Genomic DNA, 20,293 nt, shown 5'->3' with positions numbered 1-20,293 from the left:
TCACAAAAATATTATAAACTGAGTATCTTATAAACAATAGGATTATTTATCAGTTCTGGAGATTAGAAAGCCCAAGGTCAAGGTGATGGCAGGCAGATTCTGTCTCGTGAGGGCCTGCTTTGTTCATAGATGGTGTCTTTTAACTGTGTATATATGGTAGAAGAGAAAAAGACAACTCTCAGGAACTTTTTATAATATAAGGGCACTAATCCCATTCATGATGCCTAATAATTTCACAAAGATCCCACCTACTAATAGTCACACCTTGGGGGTTAGTTAACATACAGATTTGCAGAGGACACATTCAGACCAAAGCACCTGGTTTCTTGATGGCATTGTAGATCCCACTATACAAAATTAGGAACTGCCTAACTAACTACGGACTTCTAATTAAGATGATTAAATGTCAGTAACATATTTTTATATTTTTTGGTACTTGCATTTTGAATGTGCCCAAACCCAGAGCTAGAAACTTTCAAACCTATCACTTCTAACCACACATAATCTCATCCACATAACCCAATATGATCATTTACTATGCTGTATTGTGAAAAAAAATTATTGTAAAGTTCTCTCTTATTTGATATTCCCTCTTTCATCATCTACAAATTATATCTATGCCCATTTTAAGGAACTTTACTCCAGTCTCAGAAAATTAAGAGTTTTGATTGAGGTCAGTATGCCTTTCTTTGTTTTAACCTGTACCCTACCAATTTCTCTGTCGGTTGTTCCTTTTCTCTTCAACCTGTCACTCTTTTTTTTTTCTAGTACCGGGGATTTCACTCAGGGGCACTCGACCACTCAGCCACCTCTCCAGCCCTATTTTGTATTTTATTTAGAGATGGGTTCTCACTGGGTTGCTTAGTGCCTTGAAGTTGCTGAGGCTGGTTTTGAACTCATGATCCTCCTTCTTCAGCCTCCTGAGCCGCTGGGATTTTATGTGCAACCTATCACTCTTGACTGGCTCTTCGCCTAACAATACTCATGAATAATCTTGCATCCTAAAATTGGAATTCCCTGCAGCCCTGTCTCTCTCTTGACTGCTATATAACTTTCTCAGTCAAACCAGTTGATGTTCTTGGTTTCCATTTTATCATCTCCTATTCACTCTAAAACCTGTTTATTTCTGTCTTTCTTATCCCAACATGTCACTGAACTAGTTCTCAAAATGATTAAGCTTAGCATCTTAAATACTAGACCTGATATACTTTTCAAATCTTTCTTTTACTTGATCTTTTCTGCTTGTATTTGATAACCATTCACACCTTCCTGAGTCTCTTTATTTCCTTGACACCATTTTTCCTGATTCTCTTCCTGCTTTTCTGAGTGTTGCTTTTTTGTCTCCTTCATAGATAAATTCCTTCTTAGTTCACCTTAAATGTTGCTATTTTCCACATTTCTGTTGACTGCATTCTTTGCACGTGGCATGGTTCCACTCATGTGGTATTAATCTCCAATACATGTGTTATTTATTTTTAAAACCATAATTCCAACCTTGGCCTCTTTCAGGTCTTGGATGCTTATCTAATCAATTAACAGTTCACTAAGAGATTTTTATTATTTGCTTGTAAAATTTATAGTGTTACAAACTGGGATGGTTTCAAACAGGCTTTGAGAAACTGAAGTTTAATTTTGGTTTTAGTTTAGTTTTTATTTTCCTATACTCATCCATCCTACTATATTTGTAGAGTACTTACATCTTAATTCAATTGATGCCAATTTTATACAAGATTCATATTTAAGATATTGAGAACTTCTCAAAAACATAAAACATTTGCAAAATATTTGATACATTCAAGATTTTTTTAAAAACATGAAATAACATGTTTAAAAGTAAGTTGTAGTTTTTCAAGAATGTCTTGGATTTTTTTTTTTTTTTTTTTTTTGGTGCTGGGAATTGAACCTCATGCCTGCTAGGTACGTGCTTTACCACTGAGCTATCCTTGCCAGCCTTTAAACACTTTTTTTTTTTTTTTAAGGGTCTCGCAAAGTTGCCCAGGTTGGCCTTGGATTTGTAGTCTTCCTACATTAGCCTCCCTAGTAGCTGGGATTACTGTCATGCACCACTGGGGTGCAGCTGGTTTAGATATTCTTAGCCTTTTGCATTTCCCTAAGTATTTTAGAATCAACTTATACACACACAATTGCTTGGATTTTAATTGGGACAGGTATAAATTTATAGATTGTGGGGGAAAGATTAATATCATTTGTTTTGATATAAAAATATGTAAGAATTCCAGCAAAACATAAATTGATTATGAGAAATTAAAGATCAAAATAAATAGATACATATGTTCCAGTATTAGGAGAAGGACTTATTCTACCAGTTATCAAGACATCGTATAAGGCTCTGTAATATAGTGCTAAATTGGTGCAAAAATAGACAAACAGGCCAATTATAAACACACCTACATAAAAATACACTTGATTCATGATTTTTAAAAAAGGGGTGGAGGTTCTTCTAGGACAATAGAAAAAAGACTTTTGTTTTCTGAGAAATTGAGGTAAATCAGTTTGATACTCATGGGGGAAAATATTTGGCCCTTTTCTCAAACCAATTTCACATGGATTGTAAATCTAAAAGTGGAAGGCAAAATAATATATTTTCTAGACTACAACAGGAGAATATTTTTGTGGCCTTGGGTATAAGTTGAGATTCTCTAATTAGGATACAAAGCTCTTAGCAAAAAGGTAAACATTAATAAATTGAACTACATTAAAATGAAGAAAATGAGTGGTAAGAGAGTGAAAAAGCAAGTCACAGGATAAAAACAGAAATTTGCCCATATATAATCTCAAGAGGACTTTCTCCTATAATATACTTTTAAAGTACAAATCAATAATTTTAAAAATTTGATATCTCTCAACAGAAAAGGAGACTTTAACAGAAATGCACAAAGGAGGATATCTAAATATCCATTTAATGAATGCAAATCATTGAAATGAAAATTAAAATCACAATGAACATAATACTACATACCCACAGAAATGGCTGAAATGGAAAATATTGACAATACCAAGTGTCTGTGGTAATCTAGAGTAACTAGGATTTTTATAATGTGCTAGGATTAGTATAAATTGCTACAAACTATTTTGGAAAACTGTTTTGCATTACCTACTAGAGAGAAACACATGCATACTCAATGACCTAAAAATTTCACCAAAATATATGTACAATAATATTTATAGTAATCTTAGTCATAATAGTCTGCTGGGAGCCATTAGCCAAGTAGGTATGACAATTTCCTTGCCAGCGTACCCCATGTTGCTTAGTGGAAGGACTCGTGGAAATAGGACATTTTGCAGTGACATTGAATGTAGGTGACCTTGCTCAGGGACCAAGGCGGATTAAGGCGTTCCCGGTTTAGGTTCCAGGTTTAAGGTTTAAGATTATTCCTGCTGGGAATAGGGCGTATCCTGCTGCCTGAGTTCCCCTTGAGTTCTCACGGGATTCAGACAGTATTTTTTGGGAGATAGAAGCCCAGTGGAGGTGAATTTGGGCAGAGAACGTGGATTTCCCCAGAACGTGATTGTAGACGGCTGGTGTGAGTTCGGGAATAAAGAGTTGCTGTTTGAATCTACAAGCTGTGTGGTGGCTCGTGATTGTGTGCCCAGCCAGACTGCGGCATTTGGCGTCCCGTGCGGGGAACTTCTGAAGCTTAGAGGTAAGTGAAATTTCTCACCCTTGAGGAAGAGAGAAAGAATGGGTGAACATTTCAAAAAACAATGTGTTATTGTTTTGATTTATTTTGTTTTTATTTCAAATTGCCTGTTCCTAGAACTTTCTCAGGCAAACTGGGAAAAATGGTTGACTCAAGGTTTGAAGTTGTTCGCCTCCGAGGAAGAAAAATTGTTAGAGGAAGGAGGCACCCCAGTGAGACCAAGAACAATTAGGGCATATGTTGATACAATACAAAAATGTAGCCAATGGCTTTTTAAAGATGAGTTATTAAGTATATTAATGAGACTATCATGGTATCCTGTAGAAGGATTTTTCTTCAACAAGAAAGAGATGGCTAGTTCTGTTTACTACACTTGTCTAAGATCTTGGTTTTTACAGACATCTGATTAATTTACAAAGCTAAAGTGTTAAAATATCAACCACTAAATATGAAATCAAGTACTCTTTACTTATTAAGTTCCCTAAGGTAATATATTTAAACATTATGTGTGTTTTCATAAATTGGTAAATGGAAAAAGGTTTAATATTGCATTATAGTATCATAAAAAACATGAAAGTCTTTCATCTTATTAAAGTGGAGTAATTTGTCTAAATCAGAAATTTTATAAGAGTTGTTTCAGAATGTAAATTTATAAAAAGGGTTAACAGTTAAAAAAGAGATATAAAAAGATTCAAGATGTGGAAATATATTTTAATATGAAAGGTTAAAGGAGAAAGAAATATTTCTAGATGAGATAATCTCTGTGTGGTAAAGTAAAAAGTTGTAAAATGCCATTTAAAAAGATTTTGAGGAAACTAGACTTACTTTAAAAGCTTGAGAAAGGAAGAAAGAAGAAAAAGGTATTTGTACATGGCAGATTGAGACAAAGCTTCTCAATGGAGTTTAAAAAAAAAAGCCTTTGGTTGAAGGGCAGCCATGTAAACTAACATTAAAGAGATTTAAACAGAATCTAAGCCTCATTTAAAAGAGTGAAGTTGTAGGTGGTGAAAAAGTACATTTAAAAGTACAGTATAGATGATAATTGGAAGGCTTTAAAAGGTTAAATTGAAGGTGGTTAAAATGCCTTCATGACGGAGGAAAGATTGTGTCATTCGAAGCCTAGTTAATCGTAAAGGCATTACTTAAAAAAAATGGGAAGATAATAGGATAAAAGATATTTAGATGAAGAAGATTAAAAATTTAAAGTGAAAAACTTTAAAGACTGAAGTATAGAAAGTTAAAAAGAGAAAAGATAAAGAAGATGTAGAAAGATAAAAAAGATGTAGGGAGACAATAATTTTAAACCCACAAAATAGAAAACAACAACAACAAAAAAAAACTAGGAGGAAAATAAGCAACTAAGGGTAAATATACAAACCTTAGAAAAAAACTAGAAGATAGAAATAAGATAAAAAATGGTTGAAAATGTCAAGTAAGGTATTTCAGATAGAAAATGCAAAAAGCTAAGACAACTATTAGATACAGACATATACTTATTAAAGCAAAAAGAGGGAATTGGAAGGGGGTATATATCCCCCAAAGATAAACTTAAAATAACGCTTTTTACTCTAAACTTTTTAAATTTGGATTCATCAGGACTTAGTGCTGCGGAAAGGCATATGTATCCAAAAAATGTACATAAGCCTAAGGTACTTTGGAAAGATATTCTAACAGGACAATGGAAAGGTCCTGACTCAGTGATTGTCTGGAGTCGGGGGTCTGTTTGTGTTTTTCCACAGGGAGAACAGCAGCTGATTTGGATTCCAGAGAGATTAACTAAAACAATTTCTACAGATTGAAAAGAAGATGATTTGACTCAAATCCATAACAGCTGATATCCAGAACTCCAGCTTGGCCATTCTTACATCTGCGACAGTGATTAACTAGGATGCTTTTTTCAATAGCTATTTTATTATTGCATTTTTCCACATCATAAGGTTCTATTTTTATTTTTTGAGCTCATACAAACCTAGGTTAATGTTTTTCTGATCAGTTTTATTTTTTAACTGTGAAGTTTTTAAACATTGCAATGGAGATTTCACCTAGGTAAAGCTACAAGGCCTTTACTGTTTTCTTATGTGTTGTACGTTTGTGTGTGCATTTGTGTTTTGTGTTGTATGTCTATATGTGCGTATGTCCATATTTCTTATATGAAGAGCGCTCATGAAAAAATGGATCCGAATTATTATTATTATTTTTTATTCACGTGATTTAAATGGTTTAATTTAAATTAGGTAAACAGCTGTTAAGGATTGTTTTTAAAGTAGGTTAACAGATCTGTTTGTTTACTTTCACCTTTCTTTTTCATTATATTTAATAATTCTTTTCAGGATAATGTCTCTTTAGCATCATTGCCAGAATTCCTATCTTCATCCCAGTGCCGGTGAAGACAAAGATACAACCAGACTACAGCTTCTATGATAGCTATCACAGTAAACTGTATAAACTGATGCATCAATGAATATAACTCAACAAGTAATGCTCAATCAAGGAGTTAACTTACTTTGGGAGGAAACGGATTTGGGGAGGAAATGGACATATTGATAGATTCCTCCGCTTTGAACTGCTTGCAGAACTTGCCTGGACTATGTAACTATCGTTTGGTGCAGCGAATTGTGGTAATGCTGGCATATCTTTGCTGATGGTGTCACTAGTGATGCAATTTTTATTTCCTTGCCAGCGCACCCCATGTTAGTTGTGGTAGTGCTGGCATATCTTTGCTGATGGTGTCACCAGTGATGCAATTTTTTCCAAGGAGCCGTCAATTGGCTTGGTGTCATGGCATTTCTGTATCCTCCTCCCTTCTGCTAATGATGGTCTAAAATTTGGGGGCCAATGGCTTATGCTGGACCGGTAGTCAGTGACGGGTATGATACAATTGCTGTGGTATCAACCTAAGACAGGAGGCTGACGCCTAAAGGTCAGTTTTCTGATGACGGGTAAGAACCATATGTTGAATTGGACAACCTACCAGGCACGGTCCTTAAGCCACATTAACCTCACTCCCCCACTGGCACCAAGGCCAAATTTGGGGGCCAACAGAGGTGAGGCAAAGAACCTCACCCCCCCACTGGTGCATAGACCTATCCACAAGTATGGCTGTATGCTGGACCGGTAGTCAGCGACGGGTATGATTCAATTGCAGTGGTATCAACCTAAGACAGGAGGCTGACGCCTAAAGGTCAGTTTTCCGATGACGGGTAAGAACCATATGTTGAATTGGACAACCTACCAGGCACGGTCCTTAAGCCACATTGCTTGTTGTTTAATTAATCAGAAGAGGGGAGATGCTGGGAGCCATTAGCCAAGTAGGTATGACAATTTCCTTGCCAGCGTACCCCATGTTGCAGTGACATTGAATGTAGGTGACCTTGTTCAAGGACCAAGGCGGATTAGGGCGTTCCCGGTTTAGGTTCCAGGTTTAAGGTTTAAGATTATTCCTGCTGGGAATAGGGCGTATCCTGCTGCCTGAGTTCCCCTTGAGTTCTCACGGGATTCAGACAGTATTTTTTGGGAGATAGAAGCCCAGTGGAGGTGGATTTGGGCAGAGAACGTGGATTTCCCCAGAACGTGATTGTAGACGGCTGGTGTGAGTTCGGGAATAAAGAGTTGCTGTTTGAATCTACAAGCTGTGTGGTGGCTCGTGATTGTGTGCCCAGCCAGACTGTGGCAATAGTCCAAAGTGGAAATACTCCAAATGATCAACATCAGCAGTTGAAGTGGTAAAATAATGATGATAGAGGGAATACTACATGGCAATGACAATGAACAAACTATTGCTACAGACAACAAATGAATCTCACAATGATGCTGAGCAAAAGAAGACAAACACAAAAGATTATAAGCTATATTATTTCATTTACATACAGTTTAAAAGCTGAACTATCATGGTAGTGGTTGCCTTTATAGAAAAGGGTAATGAAGGGGCTGGATTTGTGGCTCAGTGGTAATGTGCTTGCCTAGCATGTGTGAGGCACTGGGTTCCATCCTCAGCACCACATAAAAATAAATAAAACAAAGGTATTGTATTCATCTACAACTAAAAAAAATTTTTTTAAAGGGTAATGATTTTAAGTGTAAAAGAAAGAGATTTCTAGAATGATGGTAATGTTTTGCTTCTTTACCTGATTACTGCATAGATTAATAGATTTTGTGATAATTCATCAAGCTGTGCACTTTTCTCTTTCTATGTTAGAAGTGTTTTTAAAGTAAAATATAAATGGCTATTGATTAACAGAAAATAAAGCCCTTATAAAATCTTCAATATTTTTGCCATGTACAGCACTTGTCATCAATATATTATATGCTAATATTTGTATTCTCCAAATTCATAGACCCAAAAATGATGAATGCTGAACTGCAGCTATCATAGGATATAATAAATGGAACAAATGTAGCTAAGTGAAAGCAAAAACTAAAATGTCTTGACCAAAAGCCTTCCAACAGTAATAAACTTTCTGAAAATAATTTTAGTTATTAAAGAAAATTGATTTTTGTTAGATCATTTGGCTCCTCAGAAAGTATCAAACATGAAATTATTTTGTGTTACAAGAGAATGGTACCTTAGTTTGTGAATAGTATCATTAAAGATAACATCATACAGCACACAATTGTATAGTATTATCTTTAACATTGCTTAAAATAAGTTATATTTATTTCTAGATTCCAATAGAACTTACCAAATAAATTAGTGCTGCATATGAAGCATATATTATGCTAGTTAAAGCAGTCTTTGCTGGAAAGGAAACGATATCACACAAAGAACACTTTCTGACCTGCAAAAATAGAAAAGATATTCTTATTACAACAAAAATTTCCAATGTTTCAGTGTTCTATTTTACTATGTTATTACAGAATGAGAATTTAAATTTTTATTTTTAAAAAAGTCATCTACATTGCAACTATCTGGACTTCTTTCCACATTTTGAAAATATATAGTTTTTTTTTTTTAACTTTTAACAAGAAAATACTTTCTACTAATCAAAACCTATGACAAATCTATAATCTTGCATTTTTTGAAATTCTTTAAACCTTTTATGATTATAAACTGTGCTCACTAGGAGGTGCTGCTGTGCATATTTGAAAAAAAAAAAAAAACAGTCTTTTCTTTGTTCAAATTTATGTAATCAGTCCTTACTAAATTATTCACAACCTCAATGAAGCAAACAGCAATCAAAATACTAAGCATTTCCCGGAGATTAATGATCTGCTTGGATATGTTAATCATGAGACTGCTAAAGGCCAGCATTGACTTTAGATGGTCATTAAGCTTCAGGAAACCCTCTGTTATATCCAGCTTGCTATTTCGAAGGTTATGCCAGCCAGTAATGAATTTGCCTCTCAGTTTTTTCTAGTTTCTGGTACTAGATGTCCCTACTTTAAACATATCAGTATAACATATTCAGTTTATGGGAACTATATTATCTAACAGGCCACCTCTGTGGCCTTGAGCAGGCTATGAAATGAAAACATTCCCTTCCCGCTCAGCAGTGAGGTGGCAGTTAGCCATGTTCCTCCGAAGCAACAGCCAAGCCACTCAGTGGTTTCGATGAACTCCCAAATGGTACAGACTGTGGCTAATAAAATCATGTAAATTCACAGTAGAAAATGCACACAAACTCAAAAGAACAGTGTGTACCATGTTTGTTAAAAAGTTATTTATAGCATTGAAAGCGAAGTAAGCCAGTCTCAAAAAGCCAAAGACCAAATGATCTCTGCGATTAGTGGATGCCGATCCAAAATGGGGGGAAGGGAGGGGCATGGGAAAAATGGAGGAACTCTGATTGGGCAAAGGGGAAGGAGGGGAAGGGAGAGGGTATGGGGGCAGGAAAGATGGTGGAATGAGATGGACATTATTACTCTAGGTACATGTAAGACTGCACCTATGATGTGACACTTTTGTGTACAACCAGAGAAATGAAAAGTTTTGCTTCAATTGTGTACAATGAATCAAAATGCATTCTGCTGTCAAATAGACCCAATTAAAATAATTAATAAAAAACATGAAAGCAAATAGGTCTTTAAAAAAATGAACTATGTGCTTCATAAATGTTCTCTTTAATTCTTGAAACAATCCTACAAAGTTGTTTTGTTGTTATTATTATTATTATTATTATTATTATTATTATTCCACAAAAAGAAAAAAGAGAAATAGGTAATATAGTTGGCAAGTAGTAAAGTTAGATTTAAGCCAGGAATCCCATTCCAGGGTCTGAACCCTTCATCTGATCATTAAGCTGTGTTGCCAACACAGTTGTATTGCCTTGGAATTTACTGCTTATGAAGAGTGGAAAGGGACTGTATTGTAATAGCTAATATTTATCTCATGGGTTTGCTGTGAAATAAGAAAATGCTTATAAAGTGCTTAGCAGGATACCTATATATGAATAGCAATAAGGGGCTTGGTAGACATGATTAATATTATTAGTACCTTAAGAGATGGGAAAGAGTTAAGATCAAAATCATAAGCCTAATAAATTATTCAATTCCAAACAAAAATAAGCCAAATTAATCTGTACGGTTAGGTGTCAAGAAAATGGGTATTCCTAGCAAGAGTGAGATTAGTGACTGGAAGGCAGTATGCGATTTTGGTGGGAGGTGGTTATGGGTGACTTGAACTGTAGGTTGTGTTCAGTTTATGAAAATGCATTGAGCTGGCAATTCGCCTGCGGCTTGCAGACAGATTGCTAGGGTTCAGTGCCTGGGTGCTTCTTAGAACCTGATCTTATAGGAGCGAACACCGAGCGTGGGGCGGCCGAGTTCCGGCTCCCGGAACCGTCCCGGAACCGCCCTGGCCCAGGGCTGCGGAGCCTGCGGAGGCTGCTTCTTGGACCCTGCTCCTATCAGAGCATACACCAAGCACTAAGCAGCCGAATTCCGGCTCCCGGAACTGAGCCCGCGGGCACTGCTTCTAGGAGCCTACACTTATAGGAGCTTACACCGAGCACGGAGCGGCCGAGTTCCGACTCCCGGAACTTCCCTGGCCCGGGGCTAGGAGCCCGCGGAAACTGCTTCTCGGTCAGGGTCCTGCTGAGGGCCGGTCAGGACTCACCCTTTGCTTTGGTTGCCCGGCAAGGGGAACGAAATGCTGCCATTCGCATAGGATACCAACATGGCAAAGATCTGATGTCATCAGAAAGCGGCGGAGGAGAGAACTTCATCAATACCAGCGGTGACATAAACAGTTGGTCTCCTGGTAGGGGGGGTGAGGCACAGTCACCCGAGTCTCCTCAATTTGTCGTCGAGCCAGAGGGGAGGAGCCGGGCCGCCGCCAGCGCCCGGAGCAGGCCCAGCGGCTCGCCAGCGTGGTGACCGCGTGACCCCAATTGGAGACGGGGCGGAGCGGAGCCGCCACCCGCACCTGCAAGGTGGGCAGACCCGCGATCCAGTGGTACATGGGCGTGGTAGGAGGGGCAGGGCAGAGCCGCCGTTCACGCTTGCAAGGTAAACAGACCTGTGACAGCCTGGCGGGTCAGGCCCAATGGCCTGCCAGTGTGGTACACACGTCACCCCAACTGGAGTAGGGGCAGAGCAGATCCTTCTCCCACGCCCGGATCAGGCCCTGCCGGTGTGGTGGTCACGTGACCCCAATTGGAGTGGGGGCGGAGCGGAACCGCCACCCATGCCCGCAGGGTGAGCAGACCTGCGACCAACCTGCAGATCAGGCCCAGGGGTCCGCAGGCGTGGTAGGAGGGGCAGGGCAGATCCACCGCCCGTGCCTCCAAGGTAGGCAGACCTACAACAGACCGGCGGATCAGGCCCAGGAGCCTGCCGGCGTGGTACACACACCACCCTAATTGGAGTAGGGGCAGAGCAGAGTCGCCGCCCGTGCCAGGAACAGGCCCAGCGTCCTGCAGGCGGGGTAGTCACGACACCCCAATTGGAGTAGGGGCAGAGCAGAGCCTCCACCCGTGCCCGAAAGGTGCGCAGATCTGCGACCGACCAGCGGGACAGGCCCAGTGGCCTGCCGGTACGACAGACACGTCACCCCATTTGGAGTAGGGGCAGAGTAGAGCCGCCGCCCGCGCCTGCAGGGTAGGCAAACCTGCAACCGACCGGCGGATCAGGTCCGGTGGCCTGCCGGCGTGGTACACTCGTCACCCCAATTGGAGTAGGGGCAGAACAGAGCCGCCGCCAGCGCCCAGAACAGGCCCAGTGACCTGCCAGCGTGGTAGCCACGACACCCCAATTGGAATAAGGAGAGAGCAGAGCCGCCGCCCGCGCCTGCAGGAAAGATACGCAAGCAGTATGAAAAGACAAGGAAAGAAAGGACCACAAGCAATGCAGGTCAACGCAACTTTAGAAGAGGTAACAGCTGCAGCAGATGGAATGTCAGATAAAGAATTCAGGATATACATGCTTCAGATGATCTGGAGTATCAAGGAAGACATTAAACAGCAAAATCAGACAATGAAAGATCACTTTGACAATGAATTACGCAAACAAATCCAGGAAGCAAAGGATCAACTATACAGGGAGATAGAGGTTATAAAAAACAAACAAACAGAAATCCTAGAAATGCAGGAAGCAATAAACCAACTTAAAAACTCAATGGAGAATACTACCAGCAGAGTAGAACACTTAGAAGATAGAACATCAGACAATGAAGACAAAGTATTTCAACTGGAAAAGAACATAGACAGCTCAGCAAGACTGTTAAGAAACCATGAGCAGAACATCCAAGAAATATGGGATAACATTAAGAGACCAAACTTAAGAGTCATTGGGATACAGGAAGGTACAGAGCTCAAAACCAAAGGAATGAGCAGTCTATTCAATGAAATAATACGAGAAAACTTCCCAGACTTGAAGAATGAGACAGAATCTCAAATCCTAGAAGCCTACAGGACGCCGAATGTGCAAAATCATAAGAGATCCACACCTAGACACATTATAATGAAGATGCCCAACATACAGAATAAGGAGAGAATTTTAAAAGCTACAAGAGAAAGGAAGCAGATTACATTTAGGGGTAAGCCAATCAGGATAACAGCTGATCTTTCAACACAGACTCTGAAAGCTAGAAGATCCTGGAATAACATATTTCAAACACTGAAAGAAAATGGGTTCCAACCAAGAATTGTGTATCCAGCGAAATTAAGCTTCAGGATGGAAGATGAAATTAAAACCTTCCACGATAAACAAAAAGTTTAAAGAATTTGCAGCTAGAAAACCATCTCTTCAAAACATCCTCGCCAAAGCATTACAGGAAGAGGAAATGGAAAATAACAATGAAAACCAACAGTGGGAGGTAGGACAGTAAAGGGGGGGGGGAAATAATCAAAGAGGAAAACAAACCATGTTTAGTAACAGAAATAAACAAATATGGCTGGAAGAACAACCCATATCTCAATAATAACCCTAAATGTTAATGGCTTAAACTCACCAATTAAGAGACACAGGCTAGTAGAATGGATCACAAAACAAGACCCAACAATATGCTGCCTACAGGAGACGCATTTGATAGGAAAAGACATACATAGGCTGAAGGTGAAAGGTTGGGAAAAATCATATCACTCATATGGACTTCGGAAACAAGCAGGAGTGTCCATACTCATATCAAATAAAATAGATTTCAAGCCAAAGTTAATCAAAAGGGATAAAGAGGGACACTACATACTGCTTAAGGGAACCATACACCAACAAGACATAACAATCATAAATATTTATGCCCCAAACAATGGTGCAGCTATGTTCGTCAAACAAACTCTTCTCAAGTTCAAGAGTCTAATAGACCATCATACCATAATCATGGGAGACTTCAACACACCTCTCTCGCCACTGGACAGATCTTCCAAACAAAAGTTGAATAAGGAAACTATAGAACTCAATAACACTATTAATAACCTAGACCTAATTGACATATATAGAGTATACCACCCAACATCAAGCAGTTACACTTTTTTCTCAGCAGCACATGGATCCTTCTCAAAAATAGATCATATATTATGTCACAGGGCAACTCTTAGACAATATAAAGGAGTAGAGATAATACCATGCATCTTATCTGATCATAATGGAATGAAACTGAAAATCAACGATAAAAGAAGGAAGGAAAAAGCATACATCACTTGGAGAATGAACAATAGGTTACTGAATGATCAATGGGTTATAGAAGACATCAAGGAGGAAATTAAAAAATTCTTAGAGATAAATGAAAACACAGACACAACATATCGGAATCTATGGGACACATTGAAAGCAGTTCTAAGAGGAAAATTCATTGCTTGGAGTTCATTCCTTAAAAAAAGAAAAAAACAACAGATAAATGATCTCATACTTCATCTCAAAATCCTTGAAAAAGAAGAGCAAAACAACAGCAAAAGAAGTAGAAGGCAAGAAATAATTAAAATCAGAGCTGAAATTAATGAAATCGAAACAAAAGAAACAATTGAAAAAATTGACAAAACTAAAAGTTGGTTCTTTGAAAAAATAAACAAAATCGACAGACCCTTAGCCAGGCTAGCGAAGAGAAGAAGAGAGAGAACTCAAATTACTAGCATACGGGATGAAAAAGGCAATATCACAACAGACACTTCAGAAATACAGAAGATAATCAAAAACTATTTTGAATCCTTATACTCCAATAAATTAGAAGATAGTGAAGGCATAGATAAATTTCTTAAGTCATATGATCTGCCCAGATTGAGTCAGGAGGATATAGAAAACCTAAACAGACCAATATCAATTGAGGAAATAGAAGAAACCATCAAAAGACTACCAACTAAGAAAAGCCCAGGACCGGATGGGTATACAGCAGAGTTTTACAAAACCTTTAAAGAAGAACTAATACCAATACTTTTCAAGCTACTTCAGGAAATAGAAAAGGAGGGAGAACTTCCAAATTCATTCTATGAGGCCAACATCACCCTGATACCTAAACCAGACAAAGACACTTCAAAGAAAGAAAACTACAGACCAATATCTCTAATGAACCTAGATGCAAAAATCCTCAATAAAATTCTGGCGAATCGGATACAAAAACATATCAAAAAAATTGTACACCATGATCAAGTAGGATTCATCCCTGGGATGCAAGGCTGGTTCAATATACGGAAATCAATAAATGTTATTCACCACATCAATAGACTTAAAAATAAGAACCATATGATCATCTCGATAGATGCGGAAAAAGCATTCAACAAAGTACTGCATCCCTTTATGTTCAAAACTCTAGAAAAACTAGGGATAACAGGAACATACTTCAATATTGTAAAAGCAATCTATGCTAAGCCTCAGGCTAGCATCATTCTGAATGGAGAAAAACTGAAGGCATTCCCTCTAAAATCTGGAACAAGACAGGGATGCCCTCTCTCTCCACTTCTGTTCAACATAGTTCTCGAAACACTGGCCAGAGCAATTAGACAGACAAAAGAAATTAAAGGCATAAAAATAGGAAAAGAAGAACTTAAATTATCACTATTTGCAGATGATATGATTCTATACCTAGCAGACCCAAAAGGGTCTACAAAGAAACTATTAGAGCTAATAAATGAATTCAGCAAAGTGGCAGGATATAAAATCAACACACATAAATCAAAGGCATTCCTGTATATCAGCGACAAATCCTCTGAAATGGAAATGAGGACAACCACTCCATTCACAATATCTTCAAAAAAAATAAAATACTTGGGAATCAACCTAACAAAAGAGGTGAAAGACTTATACAATGAAAACTACAGAACCCTAAAGAGAGAAATAGAAGAAGATCTTAGAAGATGGAAAAATATACCCTGTTCATGGATAGGCAGAACTAACATCATCAAAATGGCGATATTACCAAAAGTTCTCTATAGGTTTAATGCAATGCCAATCAAAATCCCAACGGCATTTCTTGTAGAAATAGAGAAAGCAATCATGAAATTCATATGAAAAAATAAAAGACCCAGAATAGCAAAAACAATGCTAAGCAGGAAGTGTGAATCAGGCGGTATAGTGATACCAGACTTCAAACTATACTACAGAGCAATAGTAACAAAAACAGCATGGTACTGGTACCAAAACAGGTGGGTGGACCAATGGTACAGAATAGAGGACACAGAAACCAATCCACAAAACTACAACTATCTTATATTTGATAAAGGGGCTAAAAGCATGCAATGGAGGAAGGATAGCATCTTCAACAAATGGTGCTGGGAAAACTGGAAATCCATATGCAACAAAATGAAACTGAATCCCTTTCTCTCGCCATGCACAAAAGTTAATTCAAAATGGATCAAGGAGCTTGATATCAAATCAGAGACGCGCCGTCTGATAGAAGAAAAAGTTGGCTACGATCTACAGTCGGTGGGGTCGGGCTCCAAATTCCTCAATAGGACACCCATAGCACAAAAGTTAATAACTAGAATCAACAAATGGGACTTACTCAAACTAAAAAGTTTTTTCTCAGCAAAAGAAACAATAAGAGAGGTAAATAGGGTGCCTACACCCTGGGAACAAATCTTTACTCCTCACACTTCAGATAGAGCCCTAATATCCAGAGTATACAAAGAACTCAAAAAATTAGACAATAAGAGAACAAACAACCCAAAACAAATGGGCCAAGGACCTGAACAGACACTTCTCAGAGGAGGACATACAATCAATCAACAAGTACATGAAAAAATGCTCACCATCTCTAGCTGTCAGAGAAATGCAAATCAAAACCACCCTAAGATACCATCTCACTCCAGTAAGATTGGCAGCCATTATGAAGTCAAACAACAACAAGTGCTGGCGAGGATGTGGGGAAAAGGGTACACTTGTACATTGCTGGTGGGATTGCAGATTGGTGCAGCCAATTTGGAAAGCAGTATGGAGATTTCTTGGAAAGCTGGGAATGGAGCCACCATTTGACCCAGCTATTCCCCTTCTCGGTCTATTCCCTAAAGACCTAAAAAGAGCATGCTACAGGGACACTGCTACATCGATGTTCATAGCAGCACAGTTCACAATAGCAAGACTGTGGAACCAAACTAGATGCCCTTCAATAGACGAATGGATAAAAAAATGTGGCATTTATACACAATGGAGTATTACTCTGCATTAAAAAATGACAAAATCATAGAATTTACAGGGAAATGGATGGCATTAGAGCAGATTATGCTAAGTGAAGCTAGCCAATCCCTAAAAAACAAATGCCAAATGTCTTCTTTGATATAAGGAGAGTAACTAAGAACAGAGTAGGGACGAAGAGCAGGAGAAGAAGATTAACATTTAATAGGGATGAGAGGTGGGAGGGAAAGGGAGAGAGAAGGGAAATTGCATGGTAATGGAAGGAGACCCTCAGGGTTATACAGTGGAGGGGGTAGAGAGAGAGGAGGGGAGGGGAGGGGAGAGGTGGGGAGGGTGGAGGATGGGAAAGGCAGCGGAGCACAACAGACACTAGTATGGCAATATGTAAATCAATGGATGTGTAACTGATGTGATTCTGCAATCTGTGTATGGGGTGAATGTGGGAGTTCATAACCCACTTGAATCAAAGTGTGGAATATGATATGTCAAGAAATTTGTAATGTTTTGAACAACCCACAATAAAAAATTAAAAATTTTTTTAAAAAAAATAAATAAATAAAAATAAAAAAAAAGAAAAAAAAAAAAAGAAAATGCATTGAGCTGTATGCATAGTGATTTGCATTTATTCTCCATATTTCAATTTAAAAGTTCAAGAATCATGTCTAATATTTTTATGATAAAATAAACAACTTTGCATAGAAAAAATCTGGACAGAAGTGTAACAAAATTTTGATAGCTTTTATGATTTAGTCATATAGCTTTGTAGTCATAACATTTACAGAACACTTATATACCAGGTTCATCCTACAGCTTTACTTGCACTGCCTCATTTTATCAACAAATCTATGAAAGGGTAACACAGGTTCAGAGATTAAATTCTTTGTTTTCTGTGTTTTTTTTTAGTTAAATTGAAAGAGCATATGATATTTTTTACAAATGAAACAATTAAAATATAAGTGAACTTTGCATCCTGTTATAGTGTTTATATAGTAAGTTTTTGCTTACTGCTGCCATTACTAAATGAAGAATAAAATTGTTTATCACAGTCTTCTTGCCTCCCTCTTATGTGGTTTGTGGAATGCTGAAACCAAGAATACCATCTGCCTATTAGCTGAGAGTATTGCAGAGAGCCTGTTTCCTTTCTTCTTCCTTTCTCTTCAGGCCATACTAACTCCTAGATATAGGGGTAGGTATGACTCCTTGTATAAGTCAACTTGGAAAATTTCCCAGAGTTCCTAGCTTCAGTAAAGTTTCCAGGAAATGAAGTAGGAGTTGCTTTTTCCTTCTTGCTGGAAGAACCAAAATGACAGAATGCCTCTGAATCTGACAGTAAGACTGTACAAGGAGACAAGCATACAAGTAGAGAGCAAACTTTTCAGGAGAAAGAAAAATAGACACACCCCTACAAAAGGCTTCTTCACAGTGTGAAGATTCATATGAATGCTGTCCATATTTGACAGTAGGCCATATACAATTAAGTAAAGTGGGTCTGCATGAGAAATTACTCTTTCTCTCTGTTTTGCTACATCTTTCTCAGATTCAGTCTTTCACTTTATAAGTAATTAAAATTGATTAGTTTCAAAATAAATGATGAAAACAATATATGTTATGCTTCTGAATAATTTATCTGTATATTGCCTAAGGGTCATTTTTTTCCACTATTTTATTGCTTTTAACAAATACTTTCTATTTCTGCAACAAATCATTCTTGTAGAAAATGTATTTCCTCCAAAATTTATGTGGCTACTGGCAAGTAGCCATTTTTCAATTTTATGACTTGCAGTACATATTTTTCATATTATAAACCATCCTGTTTCATTTTGGCTTGCTTTTAGTAGGAATAGTATATGGTCAAAACTGAGATAAATAAACAGGAGAAATTTGGTAAATGGGAATCTTTATTTAAATTGTCTTGGCTTATTTAAATTTTTTTCTCTTAACCATGTTATATTAATTTCATTTATTTGCATATGTGAGTTAAAAATATCTTAGTATCAATGTTATGTACATATGTCATTGTTGTGGTCCTCCTCCTCCTCCTCTTCCCCTTCTTCTTATTTGGGAACATTAACATATACAATAGGCATATACGTTTAAAAAAATGTATATATTAAAATATTTTCAACCTATAAACTTCTCCCATATAATTTTGACTGCCTCATTTCATAAAAGAAGTATCTGTGTTCGTTTTTGTTTTTTTACTAATAATGACATAAATTACAAGAAAGTTGAAAAAATAAAGAAAATAAAGATCCACATATACATGATCTAAAGGTTGGAGAATTACCAGGCCTGACTTAGATTGTGTCCAAAATCACCTTGATGAGTGATACAAGGAGAGGTATAGAGAAACTCTAGCTTGATTATTTACCAACAAACATTGCAAGAACACTGACTGCTGTTAATAGATAAAGTATGTGGGCAGGGATGTTTCCTATTAAGTTGCAAAAGCTTCATGCTCATGTCTTTGTTTAGCAACCTCAGAACACCCAAGAACACAGGCAAGACTCCTAGCAGTTCACAGTGAAGAAAGCTGTTTGACTTTGTTTAGCTCAGTATTAACACCCTGTGGAACCTTGTTTTTGAGCATGCTTTTAATCAGGTGGTCCTGTAAAGGTCAAATGTCCCAACTTCTTGGTATACTTGGAGAGGTCCTACTTTCTAGGAAATATCTTTTTTCCCAGGTCTGAATCATACTAGCCAAGTTAGACTCATGGCAGTCCCATTAAGGATGCACAGAAGTTCCTAATATTTGTATGATTTAGAAATATCCCAAACTGGAATCTACCTTGGAATGTCAGTGATGAGAAAGACTATTTTAGTTATTGTTAGCGTCCTAATGAAAGTACTTATTTATCTTCATGTTCTTCAGGAAAGTGATCTGTGAGACAGTACTAGTAGAACCATTTAAGAGGTTTATTTTTCTTTCATATATAAACTTCTAACCTCCATCCTGAAAAGAAATCACCAATTCACTGGGATGAAATGAACTGCCAGGCATTGTGAAGGCTGAGGGTTTGCTTCACTTTTGCCCTTATCATACCTTATACCACTCCACAATGCCTACACAAAATAAAAACAGTCATCTCAGATGGCTTTATAGAGATAACTCTGTCACAGGAAGAGCTCCTGGTCCTGTGGCCCTGCATTGGTCTGCCAGAATCAACAACTATGTCTGGGAGCTGACGTATCTTGGCTAAAGTCAGCATTAAAGCTGATTATCTAGGTCACTGCAGGGAGAGCAGCTGCAGGCTTCACTCAGCCAGGCAGTTCTTAAAGCTGGGCAGATGTACCATTCTGTAAATATAGGTGCTGGGGATGTTGGAAACCTCCAGGGAATTCTCTGCTCAGTTTTTTTCCATTTCTGAGGCCTCACAGGCTAGCTGCTGTTCTATTACTGCAGTCTCAGCACTGCAGAACCTGAAGAGGTTTGAGGAGCAACCTGACTCAGCATTCACAAAGGAAAGCCTCTTTCAACTAGATGGTCAGAGGAGAAGCCTGACCCCAATTCTCTGTGCTCATGTTATAACAGGTCATTGGAATCTCTTTAGGTCACTTGTGTCAATTAAATTTGGGGGGAGCTCATGTTTGGCACATACTTCAATATACTAAGAAATATGGGACATGGTCTAGATCTG

At 38.0% G+C, this 20,293-nt stretch overlaps 1 protein-coding gene across 1 annotated transcript in view; it reads right to left on the bottom strand.

The window, feature by feature from the left end:
- Positions 1–20,293, bottom strand: part of Spata9 (spermatogenesis associated 9) — a 38,770-nt gene that overhangs the window by 1,669 nt on the left and 16,808 nt on the right. Inside the window, exon 4 of the mRNA XM_027927700.2 lies at positions 8,342–8,437. Coding sequence (XP_027783501.2) covers positions 8,342–8,437 — 96 coding nt within the window. The remainder of the gene's footprint in view (positions 1–8,341; positions 8,438–20,293) is intronic.

Source organism: Marmota flaviventris, chromosome 5, assembly GCF_047511675.1.
Source record: "Marmota flaviventris isolate mMarFla1 chromosome 5, mMarFla1.hap1, whole genome shotgun sequence".
In the NCBI taxonomy this organism is placed as follows: domain Eukaryota; kingdom Metazoa; phylum Chordata; class Mammalia; order Rodentia; family Sciuridae; genus Marmota; species Marmota flaviventris.
Note: the sequence above shows the minus strand (reverse complement) of the source record. Positions and strands in the feature narration are given on the sequence as shown.